At 35.0% G+C, this 27466-nt stretch overlaps 1 protein-coding gene across 4 annotated transcripts in view; it reads left to right on the forward strand.

Annotated features, from left to right (window-relative positions):
• Window positions 1–27466, forward strand: part of sdk2b (sidekick cell adhesion molecule 2b) — a 922804-nt gene that overhangs the window by 856588 nt on the left and 38750 nt on the right. For 3 of the 4 annotated variants that reach the window (XM_030121445.1, XM_030121446.1, XM_030121447.1), the window contains exons 32-40: window positions 2861–2931; window positions 7054–7186; window positions 8000–8056; window positions 12772–12873; window positions 14748–14863; window positions 15327–15513; window positions 20761–20898; window positions 21337–21546; window positions 26593–26718. In XM_030121445.1, coding sequence (XP_029977305.1) covers window positions 2861–2931; window positions 7054–7186; window positions 8000–8056; window positions 12772–12873; window positions 14748–14863; window positions 15327–15513; window positions 20761–20898; window positions 21337–21546; window positions 26593–26718 — 1140 coding nt within the window. The remainder of the gene's footprint in view (window positions 1–2860; window positions 2932–7053; window positions 7187–7999; window positions 8057–12771; window positions 12874–14747; window positions 14864–15326; window positions 15514–20760; window positions 20899–21336; window positions 21547–26592; window positions 26719–27466) is intronic. The other variant, XM_030121448.1, reaches the window with a different exon arrangement.

Genomic DNA, 27466 nt, shown 5'->3' on the forward strand with positions numbered 1-27466 from the left:
GTGTTTTATTTGTTTTCATATCTGTGTACAGTACTGTGGCTAACTGTGTTGTTTTTCAAGTGCTTTATAAATAAAGTTCACTTGACTTGAGTTGGATCAATGTAGAGTTATGTTGATATTTATATAGATAGATTTATGTTAAATAATAAATAAAATGAACAAAGTGAATTAAAAATGTACAAACTGATAAATAATATGAAAAAATAAGCAAATTTTTGGCTAAAATTAAGTAAAAAAAAAAAAAAAAAAAAAAAAAAATCTAAACTAAAGACTAAAACTAGACTAAATCCGTTCTGATTTTCTAAAAAATGTCACATCAGCAGCTGATACCAATCTTTAGATCAGACTGGGGCATCCCTATTAAGAAACACTAGTTGCACTTTATTAATTGAATTAAATTTGCATGAATCCACCGAAAAACGACTTGTTTTAATTCCTGCTTAATTTGTTACCTCTATAACCAGTTACGTCACGACATTTGCACATATAAGGTCAAGACTTCCGACGAACATTTCTCCAAGTACGCCATAACTGTTTGTCATCAGCAGTGGTGAAAATATGTCCAAACTTCGAGACAATTTCCTAAAATGTTTCATTTTTGGTTGAATGGAACACAGCAGCATAACCAACAACCTGGAGGGGGTGGGGCATGAAGTGGCTCATTTGCATTTAAAGGGCCAGCGCTCTGTTTTTTGGGCCTGTCCGAAAATCCAGTCATATTGGAGGGAGGTGGCAACCGAGAAAAATAAAATAATAGGGATGGATTTAGATTATTCTTTTGTTACTTTATATCTTGGTAAAATACCGGAAAGAGTCCTTCAGAAGGATAAATGCTTATTGAAGATATTTTTGGCAAGTAGTAGGAAAGCTATAACCTGAAAATGGTTGCAACCCGACCCTCCAACTTTGGACCTCTGGCGTGGGATTATTAAAGAAATTTACTGTATGGAGAGACTTACTTTTGCTTTAAGACTTGAGTTGGAGAAATGTACTGAACGCTGGGAAAAATGGATTGTGTACGCACTTTGATTAACACAACCATAATTGTACAATGATGTATGTGTGCATGATGTAAAAGAAGATTTTAAGTTTAATTGTAACACCCATGATGATCTCATGTTCATTATTTGTTCTTTTGAAAATTAATAAATAACTAGAAAAGCACTCTGAGAGCGCAGACCTCCGCCAAGGCAGATCAGTGCCCCCCCCCCGATCACCACCAAAATTTAATCATTTGTTCCTTGTGCCAGTATCAATATTTCCTGAAATTTTCATCCAAATCTGTCCATAACTTTTTGAAAGATCCGGATCAGTCTTTGCCATTTGATAGAACACCCCATTGTAAATCCCTGAGTCAAATTGCATGAGATTTGCACAATTCCCCCATATTGTGATTTCCACCATAAATATTAGTTCCATATTTATTTTACCTATATTTTAAGATTCCTTGACCATGAAAACATACCATTAGCAACTGGATTCATAATTATGTCCTTATTAGTTCAGTAGTTATTCACGAAAATCACATTTCTCATAATGGCGGTTTTCTTCTGGATCTAGCTCCTTAAGTATTAAAGCTACATGAAATCCGGTGGCATACTCCCGATGCGGAACTGACTGAGCTACACGATGGCGCTTGTCAGAAATTTCTACCTTTAATATTAAAGGCACAGTAGGCCAAAAAGTAAGGGCACCCCCATTTTTTATATAAATTGAGATAAAATCCGCCTTCTGGATCAGATCCGGATCAGCCTTTGAAATGTGATAGAGGACCCCATTGTCAATTCCTGAGTTAAATTTCATGAGTTTTGGTCAATAATTAAGCGAGATATTGGGAAACGAAAATTTTGGCCCCATTTACCACAATGTTAACGAAAATTTCAAAGTGATCCAGAATCCAGGATTTCTTCCGGATCACCCCCAAAAGTTAATCATTTCTTCCTTATCCCATTTCCAACAAACCCTGAAAATTTCATCAAAATCTGTCCATAACTTTTTGAGTTATGTTGCACACTAACGGACAGACAAACAGACAGACAAACAAACCCTGGCAAAAACATAACCTCCTTGGCGGAGGTAAAAAGTACAAAAAAATAAAAAATAAAGGGCCAGCGCTCAAAACGACCTTTCCAGTGTCATTACTCAGAAATAGGGTTGAAGATGAACCTGTGGAGTTGAATTAATGAAGAATTCAGACCCAAACATAGCATTTACAGTTTATGTAGACCACAGGGAGATGTTTTAAAATGCATAATTCCATTTAAAAAAGCAAAATATGTCTCCTTTAAGTCAACGTGGAGGAATATTTCATCCCATACAGAAAATCCAAAAGGTCATAGGTCACCATTGTCACTACACCTCATGCCTGGTGGACCATGGCGACGAAAACCATAATAATAAATCAAGACTTTGTTGTGATATTTCTTTCTGGGCCAAGATGGTGGACTGACCTACATTCCCATACCTGGAGCTATTCTCCTTATGTGGTTTAATCTAACAGGTCGAGGTTTTTTTTTTTTTTTTTTTTCGAAGACTTTTTGTGTCTGGATGAAGTCGTTCATTGTTAGGACACGGCTGGCAAAAGCAGCAGGTGATGTCATGTGCACGCCATCTGCAGTTACCGTGAAACAAGAGGGGTAGCCTTAAACCTTTGGCAACATCTGCTAAAACGCGTTTCCCCCATTGATCTTTTCCAGCAGTTATTTTGGTCTCCATCAATAGCTTTTCTGTTTTCGCTATTGTTTGTTTATGCTCCATAAATGCCACTGCACATGGCTAAATTAAGCATCGTAAGTCCTGCGCATTTTCTGCTCAATTTACCTCATTTATCTCCTTTTTTTTTTTTTTTTTATCGCTCCAGCGCCTGACGAAGCACCCGCCATTCTCTCCGTCACGCCGCACACAACAACTTCAGTGTTGATCCGCTGGCAGGTAAGAGGACACACTGTAACTGGCTTTTATAAGTTTCATTGTAAGCAGAAGAAAGAAGCCTGAGAAAGTGGGTTCTAATGACAGACTATAAGCCATACCTACAGACTGAATACAACACACACTCACACATTCTCACACACACACCGTCTGTGTCTAATAAAAAACAGCCGCTCCACCACTCACACCTGAATTAACAGATCATAAAGAGAAAAAGAGAGGACGCTCCAAGCCACAATCTGACTTTTATAGAGAACACTTGTAGAGTTTATAAGGATGGAGAGGTGCTTGTTTTTTCCCTCTGCTCGTCCCCCCGGGGGCTCGTTCTTTTGTGTTCAACCACGGGGGGGATTTCTCATTGTGACTCACCTGTGGATGAGTCTTTTTTTCAGTTCTTGCGAGTAGAAACACAAGGCGATAAAATCCGTCTTTACAACAGGAAATAGAACAGAAAGGAGTTACATATGTTACAACCTTATCAAACGGAAAGTGTCCTCGTTCTGGGATACCTCTGACTTATTTTCACGGATGAATGGCTCTTTTTTAGTCTTCTTGTGAAACTGAAAACCGGTATTTTATTAGTTCCTAAGACGTGATCTTGTCTAGGGCTAGTGGATACTTTCATGGCACCGTATGAGGAGCTTAGATGTAATCAGTTAACCCTGTAACGCCAAACGTATCATATTTGATACATGAGTTTTGAAGCCCTCTTCATGATCAGTGTGATATTGTTTCTTGAAAAACCTGATGTATACAATTAGATACATACAATACACTGATAATCCACCAGAGGCCTTTCCAGTGACTCTGCAAGATTGTTATTAACCCTTTCATGCATAGTGGTCATGCCAGTGGACAGCTATTCTACAGCTGTTCTCTTGTACATTTATGGATTTTGTTGTTTTAGTTTCATATCAGCCAACACAGTGGACGCTTATGCACCATCCCATACACTGACATTGAAAACATTCCTGTAACTGTGCTGTTTTTGATAAACCTGATCTAACATGTTTGAGTGTAAATCAATTCCTTGTTATTGTTATTAGACAGTAATTAACAACAAAAGTTTATTTTTTTTATTTTTTATTTTTTTTTGGCATATTATGTCCATGAAGTGAGTAATGACTAGTATTAGAGTACACTACAAATAAAAAGTTAAGGATATTTCTTTATCTTTTTATTTTGTTGTCATTTTTGCCATTTGTAAATAAAACTATGTCTGGTCATTTAAAAAAAAAAAAAAGTGTTTCAATTCAATTCACACACAAAAAAGTAAAAAGTGTCATGCAGGAATCCCAACTGAAAAAAAAATAGCCCAAAAATTAAAAAATATCCCTAACTTTTTGTTTGTAGTGTATGTTAAAATGTGAGAAAACATCAAATTAGCAGAATTTAATGTTTTTATTTCATAGTTTTCACAGACTATATCAGTAAATACATGTTTCTTTGCTTCTAAAATTAAACGCATGGTGTCCAGCTTGGTGGACATTTTTGCAACTCCATGAAAAATAGCTTCATAAAAAAAATAAAAATTAATCACATTGTTTTTTTTAATGCTCAAAGAGGAATAAAGAAAAAAAATCTTGATTAATGTTCTCATAATTCATGAATGAAAGGGTGAATGAGGAAAGAGGCAGAACTCTGACAATTCTGAAAAGGAATTACCAATTTATTAGACATGTTTATGTTATATTGTGTTTTTGTTTGTTAAAAAATAATATTTGAGCACTGAGACCCGATGTATCAAATATGATACAAAATTGAAACTGATACATGGAAATTGATATTTTTAAAAAAAAATTTTTTGGTTGTTTAGAAGGACCAATAAAGGCTCCAGTTTCAAAGAACTGGAATTTTCTGTCAGTGTATTAATGGTTCAGGCTTTACAGAGTTAACACAGTAAATGTAAAACAATATAAAAACAACACAGAGAGAAAAGGGTCCGATCAAGCACTACCACGTGGACACATTTCGTGTTCAACAGTCTCTGTCATGTAAGCAGAGTAACTTATATGCATGTATTATACATATTTGCGTACTTAACACTATCTGTCACAAAATGTGAGGAGATAAAATTTTTAAGTAAAAAATGTCAAATTACTGCTCGGTAACATGTCGACATCCATTTTTTAAGCTTTACGCAAACATTCAAAACATGCAGTTCTCGACCGAAATTGATATCAAGTAGGACAAAACCTTTTAGATATCATGTTTACCTATAATGAAAATAAATTTTGGAGTAAAATATTGAAAATTCTCTGTTTTATTGACATGAGAATGTGGTCACACGTGGACAGGTTGCCATAGTAACACGTGGACAACTCTTTACCATTGTATGCATCGCCCAAAATGTTGACTTATTTTTTAAAACAAGCCAGATATAATCAGAGCGCTTTATTTAATATATTTAGTACTAACACAGTGTTATTTACAACTTGTGGTAGTCCATACTGATATAGATAAATGACAAATAAAGGGGAATTTCTCTAACAGTTCACAGATAGTCTTTTTAAATGTGACCAGTGTATGAATTCCCAAACTTCCTCATTCAGAATTCTAATTTCTCATAGTAATAGACAGTCTTTTGCATGTCTTTTTATGTATATATAAGATATGCATAGAGAACCGAACAGCACAAACAATAAACGCAACATGCCATAAACAATAGGATAAGAACTTTTGAGTGAAAAAAGTAAATTCCATAAAATAAAAAATACATGTAAATATGCTTAAATATCCTACAATACACACAAAAATACACTTAATTATGCTCAAAAATCCTACAATACACACAAAAATACACTTAATTATGCTCAAAAATCCTACAATACACACAAAAATACACTTAATTATGCTCAAAAATCCTACAATACACGTAAAAATGCACTTAATTATGCTCAAAAATCCTACAATAAACGCAAAAATACACTGAATTATGCTCAAAAATCCTACAATACATGCAAAAATACACTTAATTATGCTAAAAAATCCTACAATACACGCAAAAATACACTTAAATATGCTTAAATATCCTACAATACACGCAAAAATACACTTAATTATGCTCAAAAATCCTACAATACACACAAAAATGCACTTAATTATGCTCAAAAATCCTACAATACACGCAAAAATACACTTAAATATGCTCAAAAATCCTACAATAAGTGCAAAAATGCACTTAGTTATGCTCAAAAATCCTACAATACACGCAAAAATACACTTAATTATGCTCAAAAATCCGACAATACACGCAAAAATACACTTAAATATGCTTAAATATCCTACAGTACATGCAAAAATGCACTTAATTATGCTCAAAAATCCTACAATACACGCAAAAATACACTTCAATATGCTTAAATATCCTACAATACATGCAAAAATACACTTAAAATTCCGTAATTAAAATGTTTTCATCTCCGAATTGTACTTGAACATAACATGAACAAATATGAACAACCTGAAAATTCTTTCGTAAAATAAGTGCAGTGTTAACAATATTACGCCTTAGTTTATCATTTATACACATGAATCACAACATAGAGATCACAGTGGATCTACAAATACACCAAACATTTAATAACAGGGAGAATATTATTAAAATCCCACATACTTCTCTTCAGACATTTCAGATATTCACATTATTTAGTAAAAGACTAGTCTGTAAATGTGAACATTTTTGTGTAATTTTACATTTTTTACACTAAAACAAAGAGACAAATTTACAGTTTTCATTATTTATAGTTTATTATGATAGTATTTTACTCTTCTGATCCACTTTAGAATTAACTGACCTAAAATTATTTTTACATCCTTGATTGTTAATATTTTCAGTGTAATTTTTGCATTTCACAAATTCATCCCACGGGCCAGATTGGACCCTTTGGCGAGCCGGATTTGGCCCCCGGGCCGCGTGTTTGACACCCCTGGGTTAAACTGTTGTTCCTTATCCTTATATTTCTTAAAAAAACTGTATGTTATATATTCCTTTAAACTGATTTATGTGCACTTTAAGTCTTCTGTTCTATAATTGAACCCCTGTGATTGAAACACACATTCTTTTTACAGCTGAAGTATCTCTACTTTTTGCTCTTTAAACTTTAAACACTGTGTTTCTCATAGCCTCCCGCTGAAGAAAAGATAAATGGAATCCTCCTCGGCTTTCGGATCAGATACCGAGAGCTGCTGTACGACCGCCTCCGAACTTATTCCATTCGCAGCATCACCGGTTCATCTGCCTGGACTGACCTCACTGGTGAGGAGGGATATATTTAAGGTTTTCCTGCATTTAAGTAGAAGATGCACTGCTCAGAATCCACATGCCGGTAGAAGGTCAGACTAATTACGGGTGCCACCTTCTGCTTCTGCACTCCAAAATAATGACTGGTGCTTTCAAATGCCACTGTGATTAAGCTTGTGTTTTTGTTGCTGATTTGGAAAGAAATTAATCAGGGAGAGAAAAAAAAAAAAAAAAATTATTTATATCCACAATTGATATTAACACAGATTATTCAAGAATGAAAAAGTCAATATTTCAAGCGACTTAACACAAATTCCAATTAAAGGTGTTTATGGCGGTTTATTGTGCCGACACAGGCTTTATGTGTCAGCAGCAGCGTTATTTCCTTCAAAGGAAAACTTTCACACAAGCCTGTTCTGTTTCTAAGATCTCCCCGCTGGTCTTGACACTTCTCAGCAAAACATTTCATCTTGAGATCAGTAGCTATCAGCTGCAGGGTGTTATTAGGTTTACTCAGGAACCGCTCTGTTTCTACTGCTCTGTGTAACTTAGGCTATAATTTTACTCTCGTTGAGTCATTCTGGGGCTCTCTGCAGCTATGATTACTGTGATTGTGTGGGATTTTTTTTTTTTTTTGACAGAAGTGATCCTTTCTCACCAATGAAAATATTGGATTTTTAAACTAATATAATTGTCTCTGCAGCATCTTCAAATTGTATTCATCTTCTTTATGCATTTTTTGCCCTCTCTCATTCAAATGCTCATCTATTTTTTTTTTGTTTTTTATTTGCTTTTCTTCTGTCTGTCTTTCTTTCTTTCCTACTGCAGCCCCGTACAGCATCAGAAACCTGAGTGACTCAACTATGACTCAGTATGAGCTGGACAGTAAGTTGTGTTATGTCTCTCACAAAACACACACACATGCACCCAGTGATATATACACTGCCTGGCCAAAAAAATAGACACACATGCAATATTTCACTGCACCACCTTTGGTTTTGATTACAGGAGACATTCACTGTGACATCTTTTTTTGCTTTTTTCAGCTTACGTAGTGTCACAATAAGGTTCATAATATTTTTTTTCTATCCATAGTTGCATTACTTTTTATGTATTGTCTTTGGTTCGGTTTGTTTCTTTGATTGTTTGTTTTTTAATACTCTAGCAGCAAAACTATTGCTTGAATTCCTACCAAATTTGGTTTATAGATTGCCAGTGACCCAGAATAGATGGGGTTACATGTTGGGAAAAGTAGGTCAAAGTTTCAATTTTTTATGAATTTTTCAAAGCTTTTTTTTCCCCAATTTACTTATAATGGGTGAAATTTCAAATGTCTGTAGCAGCAAAACTATTGGTTGAATTCATACCAAATTGGGTTTATAGATTGCCAGTGACGTAGAATAGGTGTCATTACATTTTGGGAAAAGTAGGTCAAAGTAAAAAATTTTTTAATGAATTTTTCAAATCTTTTTTTTTTCTCTATTTTCTTATAATGGGCAAAATTTCAAATGTCTGTAGCAGCAAAGCTGTTGGTTGAATTCATACCAAACTGGGTTTATAGATTGCCAGTGACCCAGAGTAGATGTGGTTACATTTTGGGAAGAGTAGATCAAAGTTCAAAATTTTTATGAATTATTTACCTCTTTTTTTTTCTCCCATTTACTTATAATGGGTGAAATTTCAAACATCTGTAGCAGCAAAAATCTTGCTTGAATTCATACCAGATGTGGTTTATAGATTGCCAGTGACACAGAATAGATGTGATTACATTTTGGGAAAAATGGGTCAAATTTAAAATTTTATATGAATTTTTAAAATCTTTTTTTCCCCATTCACTTATAATGGGCGAAAATTCAAATGTCTGGAGCAGCAAAAATCTTGCTTAAATTCATACCAAAAATGGTTTATAGATTGCCAGTGGCGCAGAACAGATGTGATTACATTTTGAGAAAAATAGGTCAAAGTTCAAATTTTTTATGAATTTTTGTTACATTTTTTTCTTCTCCCGTTTACTTATAATGCGTGAAAATTCAAATGTCTGTAGAAGCAAAAATCTTGCTTAAATTCATACCAAACGTGGTTTGTAGATTTCCAGGGACCCAGAATAAATGTCATTACATTTTGGGAAAAATAGGTCAAAGTTTAAATTTGTATGAATTTTTAAAATCTTTTTTACCCCATTTACTTATAATGGGCAAAATTCCAAATGTCTGTAGCAGCAAAACTCTTGTTTGAATTCTTACCAAATTTGGTTTATCAATTGCCAGTGACCCAGAATAGGTATGATTACATTTTGAGAAAGATAGGCCAAATTTCAATTTTTTTGTGAATTTTTTACATCTTTTTTTGTTCTCCCATTAACTTATAATGGGCGAGATTTCACATATCTATAAAAACATCACTTTTGCTTCAAATTACTTCAAACTTGGCACATATATAGAGGCAATTGATATGCTGACATCAGCACATGCATAGACATGATGACATCAGCCGGATCGATGCCAGAATAAGCTACAATATTTGCGAGGGGCGGGGTTTGTTGTGCCTGGAACCACTTGTTGATTATTGATGTTGGAGAATCGGACCATTGCATCAAGTCTTCATCACATCCAAAATTAGAGTCTGGACTTTATGGAGGCTAATCCATGTGTGAATATGATAACCCTGAACCATTCTGACACAAGCCTGATGACCCTGATTAGTGCTGGCACTGTCCGATCTTTTTGACATTAGAGCCGTGAGAGGTTAAAGGTTAAATAAGTAGTTACAGCTGAAACATTCTTAACCACTGCAGTACTTACCATGGAAGGATCTGAACTATTTGCTCAGTTAAATCCAGTGAATATCTCCTATAATGAAAACCAAAGGTGGTGCTGTGAAACATTGCATGTGTGACTTTCTTTTGTTTTTTGTGTGGCAGTGTAGTTCCCAAATGTATTGGGTAAAAATGACAACTTTATATTGGATCTGACCATATGTTCCACAATAGTGAGAGAGGAGAGCATTTGGCTGCTTCTGCTCATACAATCATACAAACTCATTAACCAAGGCCAAGAGAAGCAGTCGTACACAGAAATTCTTGGACAACACATTCTTTGGCTCAAATATCAGTTTTATTTGGATAAACACTACAAAAACAGATGGTCAAATATTTCTTTTGTACCTCCACATTGCCACATTCAGCAACCTCTTTCAGCCCTGGATTACCATGTTAAAGTGACACCATGAAAAATTTTAATTAACTTGTAATCGTTGTTTGGCCAAGGTTTTTATTCCTTGTCACGCGTTGAAAAACATGGTTTTTTCTGTGTGTGTGTTTGGGTCGGGGATTATGTGAAAACAGCTGCAGCATACAGGGGACATGGGAAGAAATATTAACCCATGAAGACCCAGTGCTACTTTTGTGTCACTTCCCAAATGAATTTTTTCTCTATATTTAACCTTTCTTATGTGATTTATCACCATTTATTGCAAAATTATCCTCTTTTTTCAGCATAAATCATCAGGATTCCTGCAGGGTCTTAAGTAGTCTTAAGAATCTTGAATTTACAAATCTGCTTTTAATTTCTTAACCCATAAAGATCCATTGTGTGACTTTTGTGGCACTTCCGAAATGATTATTTCTCTCTATTTAACCTTTCCTAAATGATTTATCACCATTATTATAATATTATCTTCTGAATTAGGATTTTTTCTGATTGAAATCATGTATTTTCCCATGTTTAATTAACTTTTCATGTAGATGTTCATAAAAGGTCAAAGTAAAGTCAGAGGTTATTATATCAAAACAGAAAAAAACTGAAGAAAAAGTGACTTTTTCAGTAAAATCTATCATTAAGGGAACATAAAACAAGTGTCTCCATCCACTGTAATTTATCAAACTCCATGGGTTTTACTGGTGAATCGATGTTGTAGAAGATGATGGAGCCTCTGAATGACCAAATGGGTCATATCTGATGACCATGAAAAGATGACAAACTGCATTTTACACCAATTATTTACATGGATTGATAGGATTAATGGATCAACAGTTTAGATCAGTAGATGCTTTTGGATGAAAGTCAATGTCCAGGTCTTTATGGGTTAATACTGTCTTTAAAAGGTATTAAATTTGATTTGATAGGTCTTAAGTTTTGTTACCATAAACTTGTTAGCTGTTTTGTGTTTAAATGTATCTGGGAAATGTCCAAGCTGTAAAGAAAGTAACATAAGTCGACTCAGTTCCATCTGTTCCAACCCGACAATTAAAAATTAGGAAACAATTATTGCTAACTTTGCAGCTCCTGCTGAGAAGTGACTCAGAACGGTAGGAACCAAAGCGTTGGAGTAAATATATGCATTTTCCTAAATAAGATAAGACTTTATTGATCCCACCATGGGGAAATATAACAATATACAGGGTGGGGAAGCAAAATTTACAATATTTTGAGGTAGGGATTGAAAGACAGTGTATGACCAATTAGTTTATTGAAAGTCATGAGAATTTATTTGCCACAAGAAAATTGACATAATAGAAAATGTTTTTATTCCATGTGTCCTCCTTCTTTCTCAATAACTGCCTTCACACGCTTCCTGAAACTTGTTCAAGTGTTCCTCAAATATTCGGGTGACAACTTCTCCCATTCTTCTTTAATAGTATCTTCCAGACTTTCTGGTAATAGTTTTGCTCATAGTCATTCTCTTCTTTCCATTATAAACAGTCTTTATGGACACTCCAACTATTTTTGAAATCTCCTTTGGTGTGACGAGTGCATTCAGCAAATCACACACTCTTTGACGTTTGCTTTCCTGATTACTCATATGGGCAAAAGTTTCTGAAAAAGTATGGATAATAGTGTTAGGTATGATTATGACATCAATATATGTTTGGTTTCAAAACAATTGACGTAGTGCCTGCTGAGAGAAAACAACTGAATGTTCATTGTAAATTTTGCTTCCCCACCCTGCACAGCAGCAATATGCAACACACCAGTGCAAAAGAAAAGGCAGGTAGAAATAAATGTACTTAAAGTATAAAAATTTAAGTATAAAATTTATGAAACACTTTAAAAACTCTTGAATTTTTGCCAATATGGCTGTAAAATAGGCATTAAATTCTGTTTTAAGTAGTCTTAAAAAGTCTTGAATTTAACTTATAGAAACCTGTAGGAACCCATTTTTCTGTATTTAATTTACTGATTGTGTAGATGTTCAGAATAAATACAAAGGTTCTTATATCAAAACAGAGAAAATTGAGGAAAAAATGACTTTTTCAGTCAAATAAATCATTAACTGAACATAAACCAAGTGTCTCCATCCACTGTTATTCATCAAACTCCAGGGGTTTTACTGTTGAATCAATGTTGTAGAAGATGATGGTGTTTCCACGGTAACTACGGAGCCTCTTAACATCCAAATGGGTCATATCTGTTGAAGATAAACTGTATTTTACACCGATTATTTACATGTATTGATAGGATTAGTGGATCAAAAGGTATTAAACAGTTTAGTTCAGTACATGGTTTTGGTCGGCAGTGGCTTTTTGGGTCTTTACGGGTTAAAATCCAATTCTGCATTTTGTGTGAAATTCAACTCCTAATTCCTGTTTACTTTGCCCGCAGAGCTAAGCAAACACAAGCGCTACGAGATCCGAATGAGTGTGTACAATGCTGTGGGCGAGGGGCCAAACAGCCCACCACAAGAGGTGTTTGTGGGAGAGGCAGGTATGTACACTTAAGCATCGAGGGCTTTGCTGCTCTCTTTTGTTTTCAAAATCCCTTGTGTTTTCCATGTGGCTTCTGCCAACCTGCTTTCCTGCGCAGGTTACACAGCTTTGGGTGATGGTACTTTCTCAACTTTCTGCTTAGACATAATATCCACCTGTGCAACGAGGAGATAATTCAACTACACACACTGGTAGAATTTTACATTACAGGCAGGAAAAAATGATTAGACCATCAAAAGTCATCAGAAACAACGGTTATGCAATCAAGTACTAACTCCTGTGTGTATCATGTGACTAAAACAGACAGAAAAGAAAACATGGAATGCCTAAAAGCACTGTTTTTGTCAGTACAATGCCATAGATATTGATGTAAGAACTGAAATGATTTTGGTTATTATCAAGAAAACATGGAAAATGGATAAATATCAGCTCTGAAATTAAACTCTTATGAGCTATTTTTGTTGTTATCATAATATTTGTCCACACAAATCTACCTTTAGTTGTGCCAGGCATTAAAATGAACAAGAAATTGAAGAAAACAAGGGGTGGTCAAATAATTTTTTTTCCGTGACTGTATAATAGGAGGCAACAATTTGAAAATTAAGTTGTAATAATGCTTGTAATTACCGAAGTAACAGCCAAGAGTTTTTAAAAAATGATGTTTCTGTGTAATATTAGCCTGAAATTTATATAACAGGGTAAAAACAAAGTGTAATGATTAGCGCAGGACCAGATTCCATTCCACTTTAGACCTTTTTACAGCAAACATGCTCAGGTTTGTCATGTGCAACAGAATGGGCCTAAAGTAATAATAAAAAAAAGATTTTTTTTAGTGTTAACTTCTGCAGGATTTACTTATTGCTCGCTGCTGTATAATATAATGTAATATTAAAAATGAAAACCGGATGTCTACCAGGTGAACAAGTATAAGAGTAGTGAAACATTTGAGTACAGCGCTAGTAATAGTAGGAAAAAATATCAAATTAAGTCGGCAATGTTCCAAACTATGTAGTAAAAGTATAGTACAATGCCGCTATCGATAAAATAAAATGGTTACTGCAACATTTTAATTGAGAGTGGCAATAGGGTGACAATAAATGAGATATTTCTAATATTTCTTGTTTAAATTATGAAAATTATCATCATGGTGTGAAGAAATAACATTTCTAACATTAAGGCAAATATATTGACGTATTATCCTTTGTTATGTTATCACTTTGTAACAATAGGAAGAATAGTGAGTGACCGTGGCATCTAGTCTGCCCTCAGTCCAATATGAAGCAAAGAAATAATGTAATAGACGTTACCACTGTGTTGTTGTTATTGATCTATTAGCTTCTACCACTAGCATGCTAATAGCTAACTGGGATTAGCATCTGAAACACTGCATGTTGATGAAGCAGTGCAAGAAAACATGTTGCAATGTAAGTTTCCAAGTACTGTTGATATATTGCATACTAGACTAAACTGGCGCCACCTGCTGTTAATAGGATGAGCACTCTTTTGCATTTCAGACTTACAGAAGTAATCAGAAGTAATATTGTATCCCGCTAATGATTACAATGTTGTCAGTGCAATGTTTAGGTTAAAAATGGAACCAACACATTGATAATGGGTTAGTGATAATAATGTGTTAATATAGGTTGATGTGTTGACAAATTACGACATGTGATTATCAGTGTGTTATCTGCAAAGTCATTTGAAAGTGGCATTTACCGTATTATGCTGCTGTAATGTATCCCACTTTATGTAACACTGTACAAATTATTGACCCGGGACTGAGCTAAACTGAGCATTAATGCAAAGTGCTGCCAGTGCATTTTACACTTGTGGTTCGATATATGTTTAATTTTCTGTGATGTTCTTTAATAGTTCCCACTGCACCGCCTCAAAACGTGGCCATTCAGTCTGCAACTGCAACCCAGCTGGATGTGACATGGGACCCTCCCCCTGTGGACGCCCAGAACGGAGACATTCAAGGCTATAAGGTGAGATTCACATTGTTCGTAAACACTGCCGGTACTAAAATGAACCTGTGTGTTCATGCACTATAGGAATATTCTGTTCTTTTTTTCTTTTTTTTTTTTTTTTTTTTACCCTTACATAAACACTGATTTATGCTGCGGCTCATAAGAGACTACATTTATTTGTAATCACCATTAAATGCACATTTTTTACCTTTAAGACATCCAGCCTCATAAGAGACTACATTTATTTGTAATCTCCATTAAATGCACATTTTTACATTTAAGATGTTCAGCCGGTGCTGTTTTCCAGAGGGGCCTCTTGCTCAAAAAAACATTTATGGTGAATAAAATGAAATTGCATATCTTTCCCTTAAGGGAGTCTGAAATAGGCCTGAGATTTATAGCAACAGAAGTAGCTGTATTCCCAGAACATCAGCTTTAGACACACATTAATATTTATTTATGTCTCTCTTTTCCCATGTAGGTTTACTTTTGGGAGTTCCAGCGTAAGAATGAGACGGAGAGACTGCGGACTCTATTCATGCCAGAAGGAGGGGTGAAACTGAAGAACCTCACCGGGTACACCACCTACATGATTAGCGTAGCCCCCTTCAATGCTGCTGGGGATGGACCTCGCAGCCCACCAACCAGAGGACGCACTCAACAAGCAGGTACTACCACGTACCAGTTGACAGATTTATTATACAACGTACTGATTTGATGAGCACAACATTTAACCCTTTATAGGGCACTCATAGAAATACACTGAAATTCCAAATTTCAACCTGACCTGATTTACTGAAGGTTTACACATGTAAAAACATGCGCAAACTTGACTACACGTGCAAAAACATGTTGAAGCTTTTGTACTAACAGGACACACCAAGGGTTGTGTCTCTCAAATGGGCAAAATTTAGCGTGTTTGCCTTGATGAATATGCAATACAGGCGTTTCTGCCAGAATGTGAAAAATTATTGGGAGTAGTAGATGCATATTTTTCTTTAGCATGCTGAATGTGATTTACCAAACTTGAAACTCATTGCCGTGGCTGATTACCTCCGCCAACGAGGTTATGCTTTTGTTGGAGTTGGTTTGTTTGTCTGTCTGTTTGTGTGCAAGATAACTCAAAAAGTTATGGACGGATTTGGATGAAATTTTCAGGAAATGTTGATACTGGCACAAGGAACAAATTATTAAATTTTGGTGGTGATCGGGGTTGGTGGAGGTGTGGGGGTGCCACGGGGGCCCACTGATCTGCCTTGGCGGAGGTCTGCGCTCTCCGAGTGCTTTTCTACAAAAGACAGCGTAGACCTCCGCCAAGGCAGATCAGTGGGCCCCCGTGCCCCCTACCACCCCCGATCACCACCAAAATTTAATCATTTGTTCCTTGTGCCAGTATCAACATTTCGTGAAATTTTCATCCAAATCCGGGGCACTGATTTGCCTTGGCGGAGGTCTGCGCCCTCCAAGTGCTTCTAGTTTTAGGTCTATATTTTGGCACGTTTTACCTGGCACAGCTTCACGAAAAACTGGCGAGGCGGCGGCATAGGCACAACCAAAGGCAATCTGTTCTGATCACATCACCATTTTTGTAATGACAAAAAAAAAAAAAAGTTATTGAGACGTATCGCCTACCCAGCAATGTCATTTTAGAACTTCTACATGAACCAGGGGATGATTTGGGGTCAGTCACAAGGAGGAGTCATGTAATACTTTCTATGACTAAACTCCTCCAACGTTACATTTCTGTGCGTCTGGGTCATTCCACCGCACTTTTGCCATTAGTGCTGGTGTATCTCAGAACAGCTTTTCCAGTGTACTGTTTCCATGACGACAACCGGTAGCACACGCAAAATCATCATTTAAATAGGGCGGTATTTAAATAGCACACGCATTTTAACATGAGCAAGCAAATTTGCGCCCGTTATTTACGATTTTAGTATATATATATATATATATATATATATATATATACCCTTAGCATGTCATTGGAGGACATAACAAGACTTTATTACTTTTATGAAATTTTTCAAAATTTTTACCTCTGCCAAGGAATGTTATCTGTTAGCAAGATAACTGAAGAAGTTATGGACAGATTTGAATGGAATTTTCGGGAAATGCTGATACTGGCACAAGGAACAAATTTGGCAGAGGTCTATGCTCTCCAGGTGCTTTTCTAGTGTATTATATGGAAAATCAAGGTCGTTGAAGTTACCACATTTGGTTTCTTACCCATATGTGGCAAAAAAAAAAAACAAAATCCAATAAGTATATATATATATATATATATATATATATATATATATATGTGTGTATATATATATATATATATGTGTATATATATACATATATATATATATTTATATATAATACAAGAAAATCACATGTAAGGTGCTAAGAACATGTATTTTAGAACATTAGAACACCACTTTTAGAACATTCCAACATCAGTGCTGATCCAGACCCCTGTCCACATCCACATTGTCCCTTTGAACATCATTCCTTACATTAGTACCATTACTTCATGGTACCTAACAAAGCAGGTACACTCACTGTTCATGCAGAGGTGGACCATACAGACCCTGTAGACCACATTGGACCTGAGATTGTGGACTCACTGTCCTCACTGGAACTGTTGCTGTCACTGTCTTGTAATGTATGCAGAAATTACCCAAAAAGGGTCTCTTGCCCGATAAAGGGTTAAAGCAGTCAGACAGAACTGGAAAACAAATACCACTGCGTGTTATAAATTATCATATTATGGAGAGAAGAACAGAGAGGGAAAAAAGGAAGAGCTGAGGATAAATGGGATAATGGGTAGATATATCTAAGCAAGATGAATTAAAGCGTGCACATACGTGTTCATTCATCACCTTTATGTGATTGTGCTAGAGTTTTCTCCACGAGGACGAGTCGACCATGAGGAAAAAATTTGATGTGAGGATGATGCTAATCGTTGCTGTCAGCATGCCAAACAATGTTAGCAGAACCACACACTGAGCATAAGTTCCTAATCAGCAAACCCCGCTCCGGAGTGATTCGCTGAATCTCATATTATGTTTGAAAAGTGGAGAGTATAAAAACCACTTTGTGCTTTCTGTCTGCCAATGCTCTATTTCCAAAACGTCTAACCACCTTTCATTCTTTTTCATCTGTTTCTCTTTATTTAATTCATTCGTCTTTGTTCCTTTTTTTTTTCTTTTTTTTTTTTTGTTGGTGCTCATAATTATCCATTATTACCTTTTAAATTTGGCAGTTGTGTATTTATTTGAGGCTGAATGAATACTATACACCACATGAATAGAACATGAGTATGACTGTGTTTGTCATTGTTTGCTAACAACTGTTTGCTGAGCTAGCTAATGGAGGCTAGCATATTTTGTTAGCACAACTGAAGGTGTTTTAATTGACATTCATTAAGGCCAGACGATGGAAGTAGCTCTGATACTGCAGTCCTTTCTGCGTATAACTTTTCAGAGGTATTATTACCAAAACTTGATATTATCACTTTAAAATATCTGATCTGTACCTGACTGATCATTTACTTTGTCATTTTGTCAGTAGCTCGTTGCTCCTCTGTGTTGTTTCTGTATGCTAATGCTCTATTTCCAAAACGTCAAACCACATTTCATTCTCTTTTATCTGTTTATTTATTTCATTTGTCTTTGTTTTCCTTTCCTTTTTTTTTTTTTTTTTTTGGTGCTCATAGTTATCCAGGCAGTTGTGAATTATTTTGAGGATGAATAAATGCTATAGAACATGAGTATGACTGTATTTTTCATTGTTTGCTAACAACTGTTTGCTAAGCTAGCTAACAGTAGCTAGCATCTTTTGTTAGCACAGCTGAGGGTGTTTTAATTGACATTCATTGAAGCCAGACTATGGAAGTAGCGCCAATACTGCAGTCCTTTCTGTGTATAAAATTTCAGTGGTATTATTACCAAAAATGTATATTATCATTTTAAAATATCTGCTCTGTATCTGACTAATTATTTCACTCATCATTTTGTCAGTAGCTTGTTGCTCTTCTGTGCTGTTTCTGTATGCTAAAGCTGTATTTCCAATGTGTCAAACCACTGTTTAATTAATTTGTCTTTGTTTTCCTTTGTTTTTTTTTTTGTTTTGTTTTTTTTTGTGCTCAGAATTATCCATATCAACTTTAAAATAGGCAGTTTTGTATTATTTGAGGCTGAATAAATACTATAGAACATGAGTATGACTGTATTTTTCATTGTTTGCTAACAACTGTTTGCTAAGCTAGCTAACAGTAGCTAGCATATTTTATTAGCGCCACTGAAGGTGTTTTAATTGACATTCATTAAGGCCAGAGCATGGAAGCAGTTCCAATATTGCATTCCTTTCTGTGTATAACATTTCAGAGGTATTATTACCAAAACTTGATATCATTTTAAAATCTATATCTGATCATTTAGTTCATCATTTTGTCAGTAGCTCATTGCTCCTCTGTGCTGTTTCTGTCTGCCAACGCTCTAATTCCAAAATGTCAAACCACTGTTTGTTTAATTATTTCGTCTTTGTTTTCCTTTCTTTTTTTTCTTTTTTTTTGTGCTTGGAATTATCCATATTAACTGTAAATTAGTCAGTTTTGTATAATTTGAGGCTGACTAAACACTATAGAACATGAGTATGACTGTATTTTTCAGCGTTTCCTAACAACTGTTTGCTAAGCTAGCTAACAGTAGCTAGCGTATTTTGTTAGCACCACTGAAGGTGTTTTAATTGACATTCATTAAGGCCAGAGTATGGAAGCAGTTCCAGTACTGCATTCCTTTCTGTGTATAACATTTCAGAGGTATTATTACCAAAACTTAATATCATTTTAAAATATCTGATCTGTATTTGATCATTTAGTTCAACATTTTGTCAGCAGCTCGTTGCTCCTCTGTGCTGTTTCTGTCTGCCAACGCTCTATTTCCAAAATGTCAAAACACTGTTTGTTTAATTCATTCCTCTTTGTTTTCCTTTCTATTTTTTTTGTGCTGTTTCTTTCTGTTTCTTTTTCCTTCTTACTTAGTTTCTCTCTGCATTCCGTTCTGTTTCTATTTTGCCTGAGCGTATGACAAGACGAATGAAAGAGGGGGAGGGCAGAGCACTGGAGAGATAGTTATCCCATCTTTTACTAGACAAAGAGCCTTTGTTTCAACTCCTGCACAATAAGGTTTCAAACTGAAAGGAAAACTGTGTATCTAGCAAAGTGGAGTCACATAATAGACAAATAGGAATTTAGCCAAGAGACTAGAATGGGCAATGAACTAGTGTGGCCTCGGTCAAAGTGATTTTCAACTGCATTTTTGTGATGTTCTAATACACGCAGTTGTAGTTTTAAGAAGTAAAAGGTTTCAACATTAACCCCTAAAGACCCAGTGTTACTTTTGTGGCAATTACAAAAATGAATTTTTCTCTCTTTGTAACCTTTCTGAAGTGTTTTATCGCCATTTATTATAATATTATCCTCTGCATTTTGCATTTTTAAAGGGAAAATCAGTTACTTTCCTATATAAAGTTGAGGATTGTTATATCAGAAACTGAGAAAACTGAAGAAAAAGTGACTTCATCCGCAAAATATATCATTAACTGAACATAAAACAAGTGTCTAGATCCACTGTCATTAATCAAACTCTATGGATTTTTCTGGCGAATCAATGTTGTAGAAGATGACAAAGATGATGGTTTCCACGGTAACTTCAGAGCCTCTAAACATCTGATGACCATGAAAAGAAGACAAACTGTATTTTACACCAATTATTTACATGTATTGATAGGATTAGTGAATCAGAAGTTATTAAACGGTTTGGATCGGTAGATGATTTTGGTCACCAGTGGCTGTTTGGGTCTTTATGGGTTCATTAGATAATATTAAACTAAAACTCTCTGTTCATGTTACCTCTGTGTTCCAGCTCCCAGTGCTCCCAGCTTCATCCACTTCAGTGAACTGACCACCACCTCGGTTAACGTGTCCTGGGGCGAGCCCACCTTTCCCAACGGTATAATAGAGGGTTACCGTCTTATCTACGAACCCTGCACGCCGGTGGACGGTAAGTCTTTTGTTTTTAACCCCACATTTTTACCTCTTTTTGCACAAAATGGCTGCTGGCTTTTATAAAGGATTCATGCACACTACAAGATCTAACAAAAAAAAATACTAAAACGAAAGCCGATGTACAATTTACTTCTAAGCTTTTAACTCGGAATCTTATAGTGTGCATTTTTCAGAGCTTTTAGCAAAGCGTTACCTTGACTTTAACTGCTCATTATCACATTTCTGACATGTTTTTTTTTTACTTTTATCACAAATACATGACTGCATTGCCAAAATAAAAGCATTTTTCCCACTACTAATTCCATTACTGGTATGTGTGTGTGTGTGTGTGTGTGTGTGTATGTATGTGTGTGTGTGTCGGCCTGTCTTGAGTTTGCTCTCCATGTTGCCTGGCCTGTGTAAGACCTGCTCTAAATGTGGTGTGTTTGTCTAGAGTCTTCAGTGGCCTGTGCCGACTGTCTTCACTCCCCCTCCCCCCCAGGCGTCAGTAAGACAGTGACAGTGGACGTGAAGGGGAGCGGCCCACTCTGGTTGAAGATCAAAGACCTGGCGGACGGAATCACGTACAACTTCCGCATCAGGGCCAAGACCTTCATCTATGGGCCCGAGGTGGAGGCCAACATCACCACCGGTCCGGGAGAAGGTACGAGCAACCATACATGGGTTTCTGACAGGAGTGTAAAGCTGAATTTATGGTTGCACGTAGCTCTGAGTCATGTACACTGTAAAAATCTAAATCTTACCAGGTATATTTTTCTCATTTCTAGTCAGAATATCTCATCACACTTAAAATAAGACATAATCACCTAAAGAGGAACTTGTAAGTGAGAAATAAGAACTTATTTTTAGACAATAGATCTTGAAAATCTTATTTCAAGAAATGTTATCAAGATAATTTTCATTTGTTCCATTGGGAGATTTTTTTGCTTGAATTAAGAAAAAAAAAAAATCTTGAATTAAGCAAAAAAAAAATCTTGAATTAAGCACATTCTATTGCTTAATTTGTATGTAAATTCAAGATCTATTGTCTAAAAATAAGTTCTTATATCTCACTGAAAAGTTACTCTTTAGGTGATTGTCTTATTTTAAGTGTGATGAGATATTTTCGCTAGAAATGAGAAAAATACACTCAGTAAGATTTTGATTTTTGCAGTTTGGGTACGCCATTTCTGATGATAGCGTTATGTGCTCTTGTGCTTGAGCGTACTGTAGTGGCAGCGTTTTGAGAAAGTGTTGTAGTTTCTCCTCCAAATCAGAAGGTGGCAGTAGTGCTGGTATTGGCTGGTTATAAAGATAAAACTCCTCTGAGCATAGTTGTTTCCATGGTTTCGATATCTTCTGGCAGGCATTTCCTGTTTGAGAACAATAATAGCGGCCGACATGGAGCAGTGTCTTCTGGAGCTCATAGAAGTCAATGAAGATATCACTGGATATTATCAGCATGAGGCTGTACAAAAATAGTTTAGAAATTGTTAACCCCAGTTGTCAATTTTGCCGCTCTGAATTATAGGGGTGGAGGAAAATATCGGTTCTGCAATATATCGCAATATTTCATTTCACAATACTGTATCGATATTAAAAAGTACTGTGTAGATATTTTTTGGTATTTATTCAAATGCAGATATTGAGGAGGTTCATTTTAGTTTTTTAGTTTTTCTTTTTTGTATATATTTCATTTATTATTCTTTAACACTCTTTTATTAAATAATGTTAGTTCCTTTGTTGGGATTGCACAAAAATAATGTTATGATGTTAGATATGAACTAATAGAATATGAACATTTGAACAGGAACTTAAACTGTAATGTCTGTAAAACATAATTTAAGTTTTAACAGAGGAAAATTTTGTGATATAGCATTAGATCTTGTTGTGATCAAATAAAAATCTGTTTAGTATTTATGCATGTTTCTGGTGTAATTCAATTATTCAAGGAAATAATCATTTAAAAAAAGAAAGAAACAAAAAATTGCCTTTTTAACAGTGTCACGATTAGGGATGTAACGATTACCGGTATAACGATAAACCGCGGTAAAATTACTGATGGTTAGTATTACTGTTTAAATACTAATTATCACGATAATCGTGTTTGATTACCGCACTTTTCTGGAGAAAATACCTACGTAAAGATCAGCTTTTATGTCAAATATTTGAGTGTAGCTTTAATTTATTACAATTTTAATTTTATTGGAACCAATATTCAGTTTTAAAGTCTTTGAAAAGGTTCGTTAAGTATCTTTGTGTTATTTATGCAATAAATTATGTTCATTTTTCAAATCAGATTTTATATATTATATTATATTATATTTTTTTTGTGTGTGTGTTTTGGCCTTTCATGTTTTTATAGTAGGTTAAAATGAAAAAATAAAAGACAGTTGATATAAATTAAATTGTGCTGAAAAAAAAGATCCCAAACATGGGTATATAAACATTTGTTTATATAGTATATAAAGGCAAAATCAAAAGGACTGAAAAACGGACAAAATAGCCTCAGACCGCTAAGGGTTAATATTTGAATGTTTCTGCAACAGAGGGTACATTGTGTTGATTATTTTATTTATTTATTTATTTATTTTTAATACAACTTGTATTTCAGTGTGTATATAAGTACTTTTTCAACATTTTAAGCACAATTTCAACAATACTGCAATAATAATGATAACCGGGATAATTTTGTTCACAATAACCATGATATGAAATTTTCATATTGTTACATCCCTAATCACGATATATTTTGATATATTGTATTGTGATCCTAGTTTTGTGATTTGTATCGTATCGACAGATTCTTTCCAGTACACACCCCTACTGAATTAACATACTGGCCAAATATTACCAAGACGAGTAGAGTTTCTTGAGAGAAGAAGGAGAAGGAGAAACAATTGAGAATATTAGTTGTCATAAATGTGTCAGTAGTTTCTCACCAACTCACATCGTCATTTTTCCAAAAAGCTCGGCCTTTTCTGGAAATGATTCTCTTCAAATCTCAACACTTACCCTGCGATTTCCAGCGGTACTGCTTTGTTTCCTGTGTTTGGGTAAACTCCCAGAAGACGTACAGAAATGTGCACATAATGAACGCAGACGACAGACAGAATACTCTGTTCATATATGAATATTTAACATTTAGCATAAATCACCCATAGGTTGATCTATAAATGTCAGCCCTGCAGTTTCCAATGTAAAAGCATATCTACGCTATATCTGCAGCCTCGTAGGCAGTTATCTGAACACATTACCATTTCTGAGGAAAACTATTACCGATCAAAATGTTGGTGATTTGTGATTACAAAGACTCTACATCTGAATATATGCTTTTCTATAAAAAGCTTCCATATAGGATGTATCAGCCATACAGGCCAAGGCAGATAGAGATGTCATCATGAAAAGAAAGTCTTTCAGTGATGGAAATTCTACGTTTTCAGTCAGAAAGTCAGAAAATACCTGTTTTTACTGCACAGTGTTTGTTTAAATGTGTAGTTTTTTAGGATTTTTTAGCTTCACATTTGTTGGAAAAGTAATCTAATGGTTATCAGATGTAAGAAGATGGAGTGTTATTTGTGATTCTTAGCATATTACACATCACAAATACACCTCCCAACTCTTGGAGCAGACTACAGATGCAGCAGAGTTGTACTGTTCTTGTCAATGAGGTCCACCATAAGCATATAATGTCCATTTGATAGAACAGTAAAATGTCATTATTGTTATTTGTGGTCTGCATTTGTCACTCATTCCATGCTGTGTGAGACCAACAACAGTAAAAACAGCCGTTTTTATGAGTTGAAAGGCAAGAAAATGTGCACAATAGTTCTATTTCCATCTTTATTTACTGGTTTTTACTCAGGCTCGATGCTGAGGACAATGAAAGCTGAAGGAAAAACTGGGTGTTCATCCTTTTTTTTTTTTTTTTTTTTTTTACCAAACATCACACTGTTTCTGTTTCAGTATTTACAGGTTACATCACTACAGCAGGTTTTCATGGAGATTTACTGAGTACTGGAGTCTGCAGCGGAGTTAGATTAGATTAGATTAGATTAGATTAGATTAGATTAGATTAGATTAGATTACATTAGATGATTAGGTTGGATTAGATCAGATTGGATTGGATTGGATCAAATTATGTTAGATTAGGTTAGATTAGATCAGATTATATTGGATTAGATTAGATTCGGTTAGATCAGATTAGATTTTTTGGATCAAATTAGATTAGATTAGATTAGATTAAATTACATTAGACTAGATCAGATCAGATTATACTGATTGGATCAAATTAGATTAGATTAGACTGGATTGGATTAGAACACATTATTTTGGATTGGATCAGATTAGATTAGATCAGATTAGATTGGATTGGATCAAATTAGATTAGATCAGATTAGATTGGATGGGATCAGATTATACTGGTTTAGATCAAAATAGATTAGATTAGATTAAATCAGATTAGATTAGATCAAATTGGATTAGATGATTAGATTGGATTAGATCAGATTATATTGGATTGGATCAAATTAGATTTGATTAGATTGGATCAAATTATCTTAGATTAGATTAGACTAGATCAGATTAGACTGATTGGATCAAATTAGATTAGATTAGATCAGATCACATCAGATTAGATTAGATGATTAGATTGTTTTAGATCAGATTATATTGGATTAGATTAGATGAGATTCGGTTAGATCAGATTAGATTGTTTGGATCAAATTAGATTAGATTAAATTACATTAGACTAGATCAAATCAGATTATATTGATTGGATCAAATTGGATTAGATTAGACTGGATTGGATTAGATCACATTATTTTGGATTGGATCAGATTAGATCAGATTAGATTGGATTGGATCGAATTAGATTAAATCAAATTAGACTGGATTGGATGAGATCAGATTATACTGGTTTAGATCAAAATAGATTAGATTAAATCAGATTATATTAGATCAAATTGGATTAGATGATTAGATTGGATTAGATTATATTGGATTGGATCAAATTAGATTCAATTAGATTAGATTGGATCAAATTAGATTACATTAGATTAGATTAGACTAGATCAGATTAGATCAGATTATACTGATTGGATCAAATTAGATTAGATTAGATTAGATTGGATTGGATTAGATCACATTATTTTGGATTGGATCAGATTAGATCAGATTAGATTGGATCAGATGAGATCAGATTTTACTGGTTTAGATTAAAATAGATTAGAATAGATTAGACTAAATTAAAATATATTAGATTAGATTAGATTCAACTTTATTGTCATTACACATGAACAAGTACAAGGTAACGAAATGCAATTTAGAAATACACAGGATATGCTATAAATATATCGTACAGATTATTATATACAGATTGATAAACAAATCACAGTATACAGTATTAAAGTACAATTACTATGTTAATAGACAATTAAATGGATATCTTTGAGTAGTACAGATATGATACACAGATTTTAGACATATTAGACAGGTGGGTAATGGCATAATGTACAGATTGAGCTGATATTAACATACAGTTATATGACATAACAGTTATAGGAGTGTCATATTTATTCACACTGTTGCACATGTTAATAATAATATCGATATAACAGATACTTAAGGGTTTGTATTCTGGTGTAAAATACACTGCAGACTGACACAGTAAACTGAAAACTCAAAATAACCCTTTATGCGTCCTCTTCAGGAGCCCCGGGACCCCCTGGTGAGCCATTTATTACCCGACACGGTTCAGCCCTGACCATCCAGTGGACCAGCGGAGACCCAGGACGCGCTCCCATCACTCGCTATGTCATCGAGGCCAGACCGTCGGGTGAGTGTTTTCCTTCACAAGCCAAACACGAAGAATTCGTAAACCAATCCTCCTGCCGAGTTTGGCGCTGCTGTGTTTAAGGAAAAGAGGAGTGAAGTGTCAACAGCTGCTGCACCCGCGGCCCCGGGTATTTTAATGGGTTATTGATTGGAGCGCTGCAATTGAGACAAATGGAATCTGGTTTCAGATGTGATAGACAGGCCTCGACAGGGTTAAGAGGGTGAAGAATGGTTATTATACTCAGGGAGAGATATGTTTCACCGCTTTGAAGTGAAAATTGAGGAAGGGGTACAGGATTTTAACCCATGAAGACCCAAACATCCTCTGACGATCAAAAGCATCTACTGATCTGAACTGTTTAATACCTGTCGATCCACTAATCCTATCAGTACATGTAAATAATTGTTGTAAAATGCAGTTTGTCATCTTTTCATGGTCATCAGATATGACCCATTTAGACATTCAGAGGCTCTGTAGTTACCATGGAAACACCATCATCTTCTACAACATTGATTCAAAAGTAAAACCCATGGTGTTGGATCAATAACAGTGGATGGAGACACTTCAGTTATTGATATTTTGCTGAAAAAGTTACTTTTTCTTCAGTTTTCTGTTTTAATATAATAATCCTCAACTTTAATCTCAGTTATTATGAACATCTACATCAGGGGTGTCAAACTTATTTTAGTTCAGGGGCCACATTCAGCCCAGTATGATCTGAACTGGGCCAGACCAGTAAAATAAACAG

Source organism: Sphaeramia orbicularis, chromosome 19, assembly GCF_902148855.1.
Source record: "Sphaeramia orbicularis chromosome 19, fSphaOr1.1, whole genome shotgun sequence".
NCBI classification, from domain to species: domain Eukaryota; kingdom Metazoa; phylum Chordata; class Actinopteri; order Kurtiformes; family Apogonidae; genus Sphaeramia; species Sphaeramia orbicularis.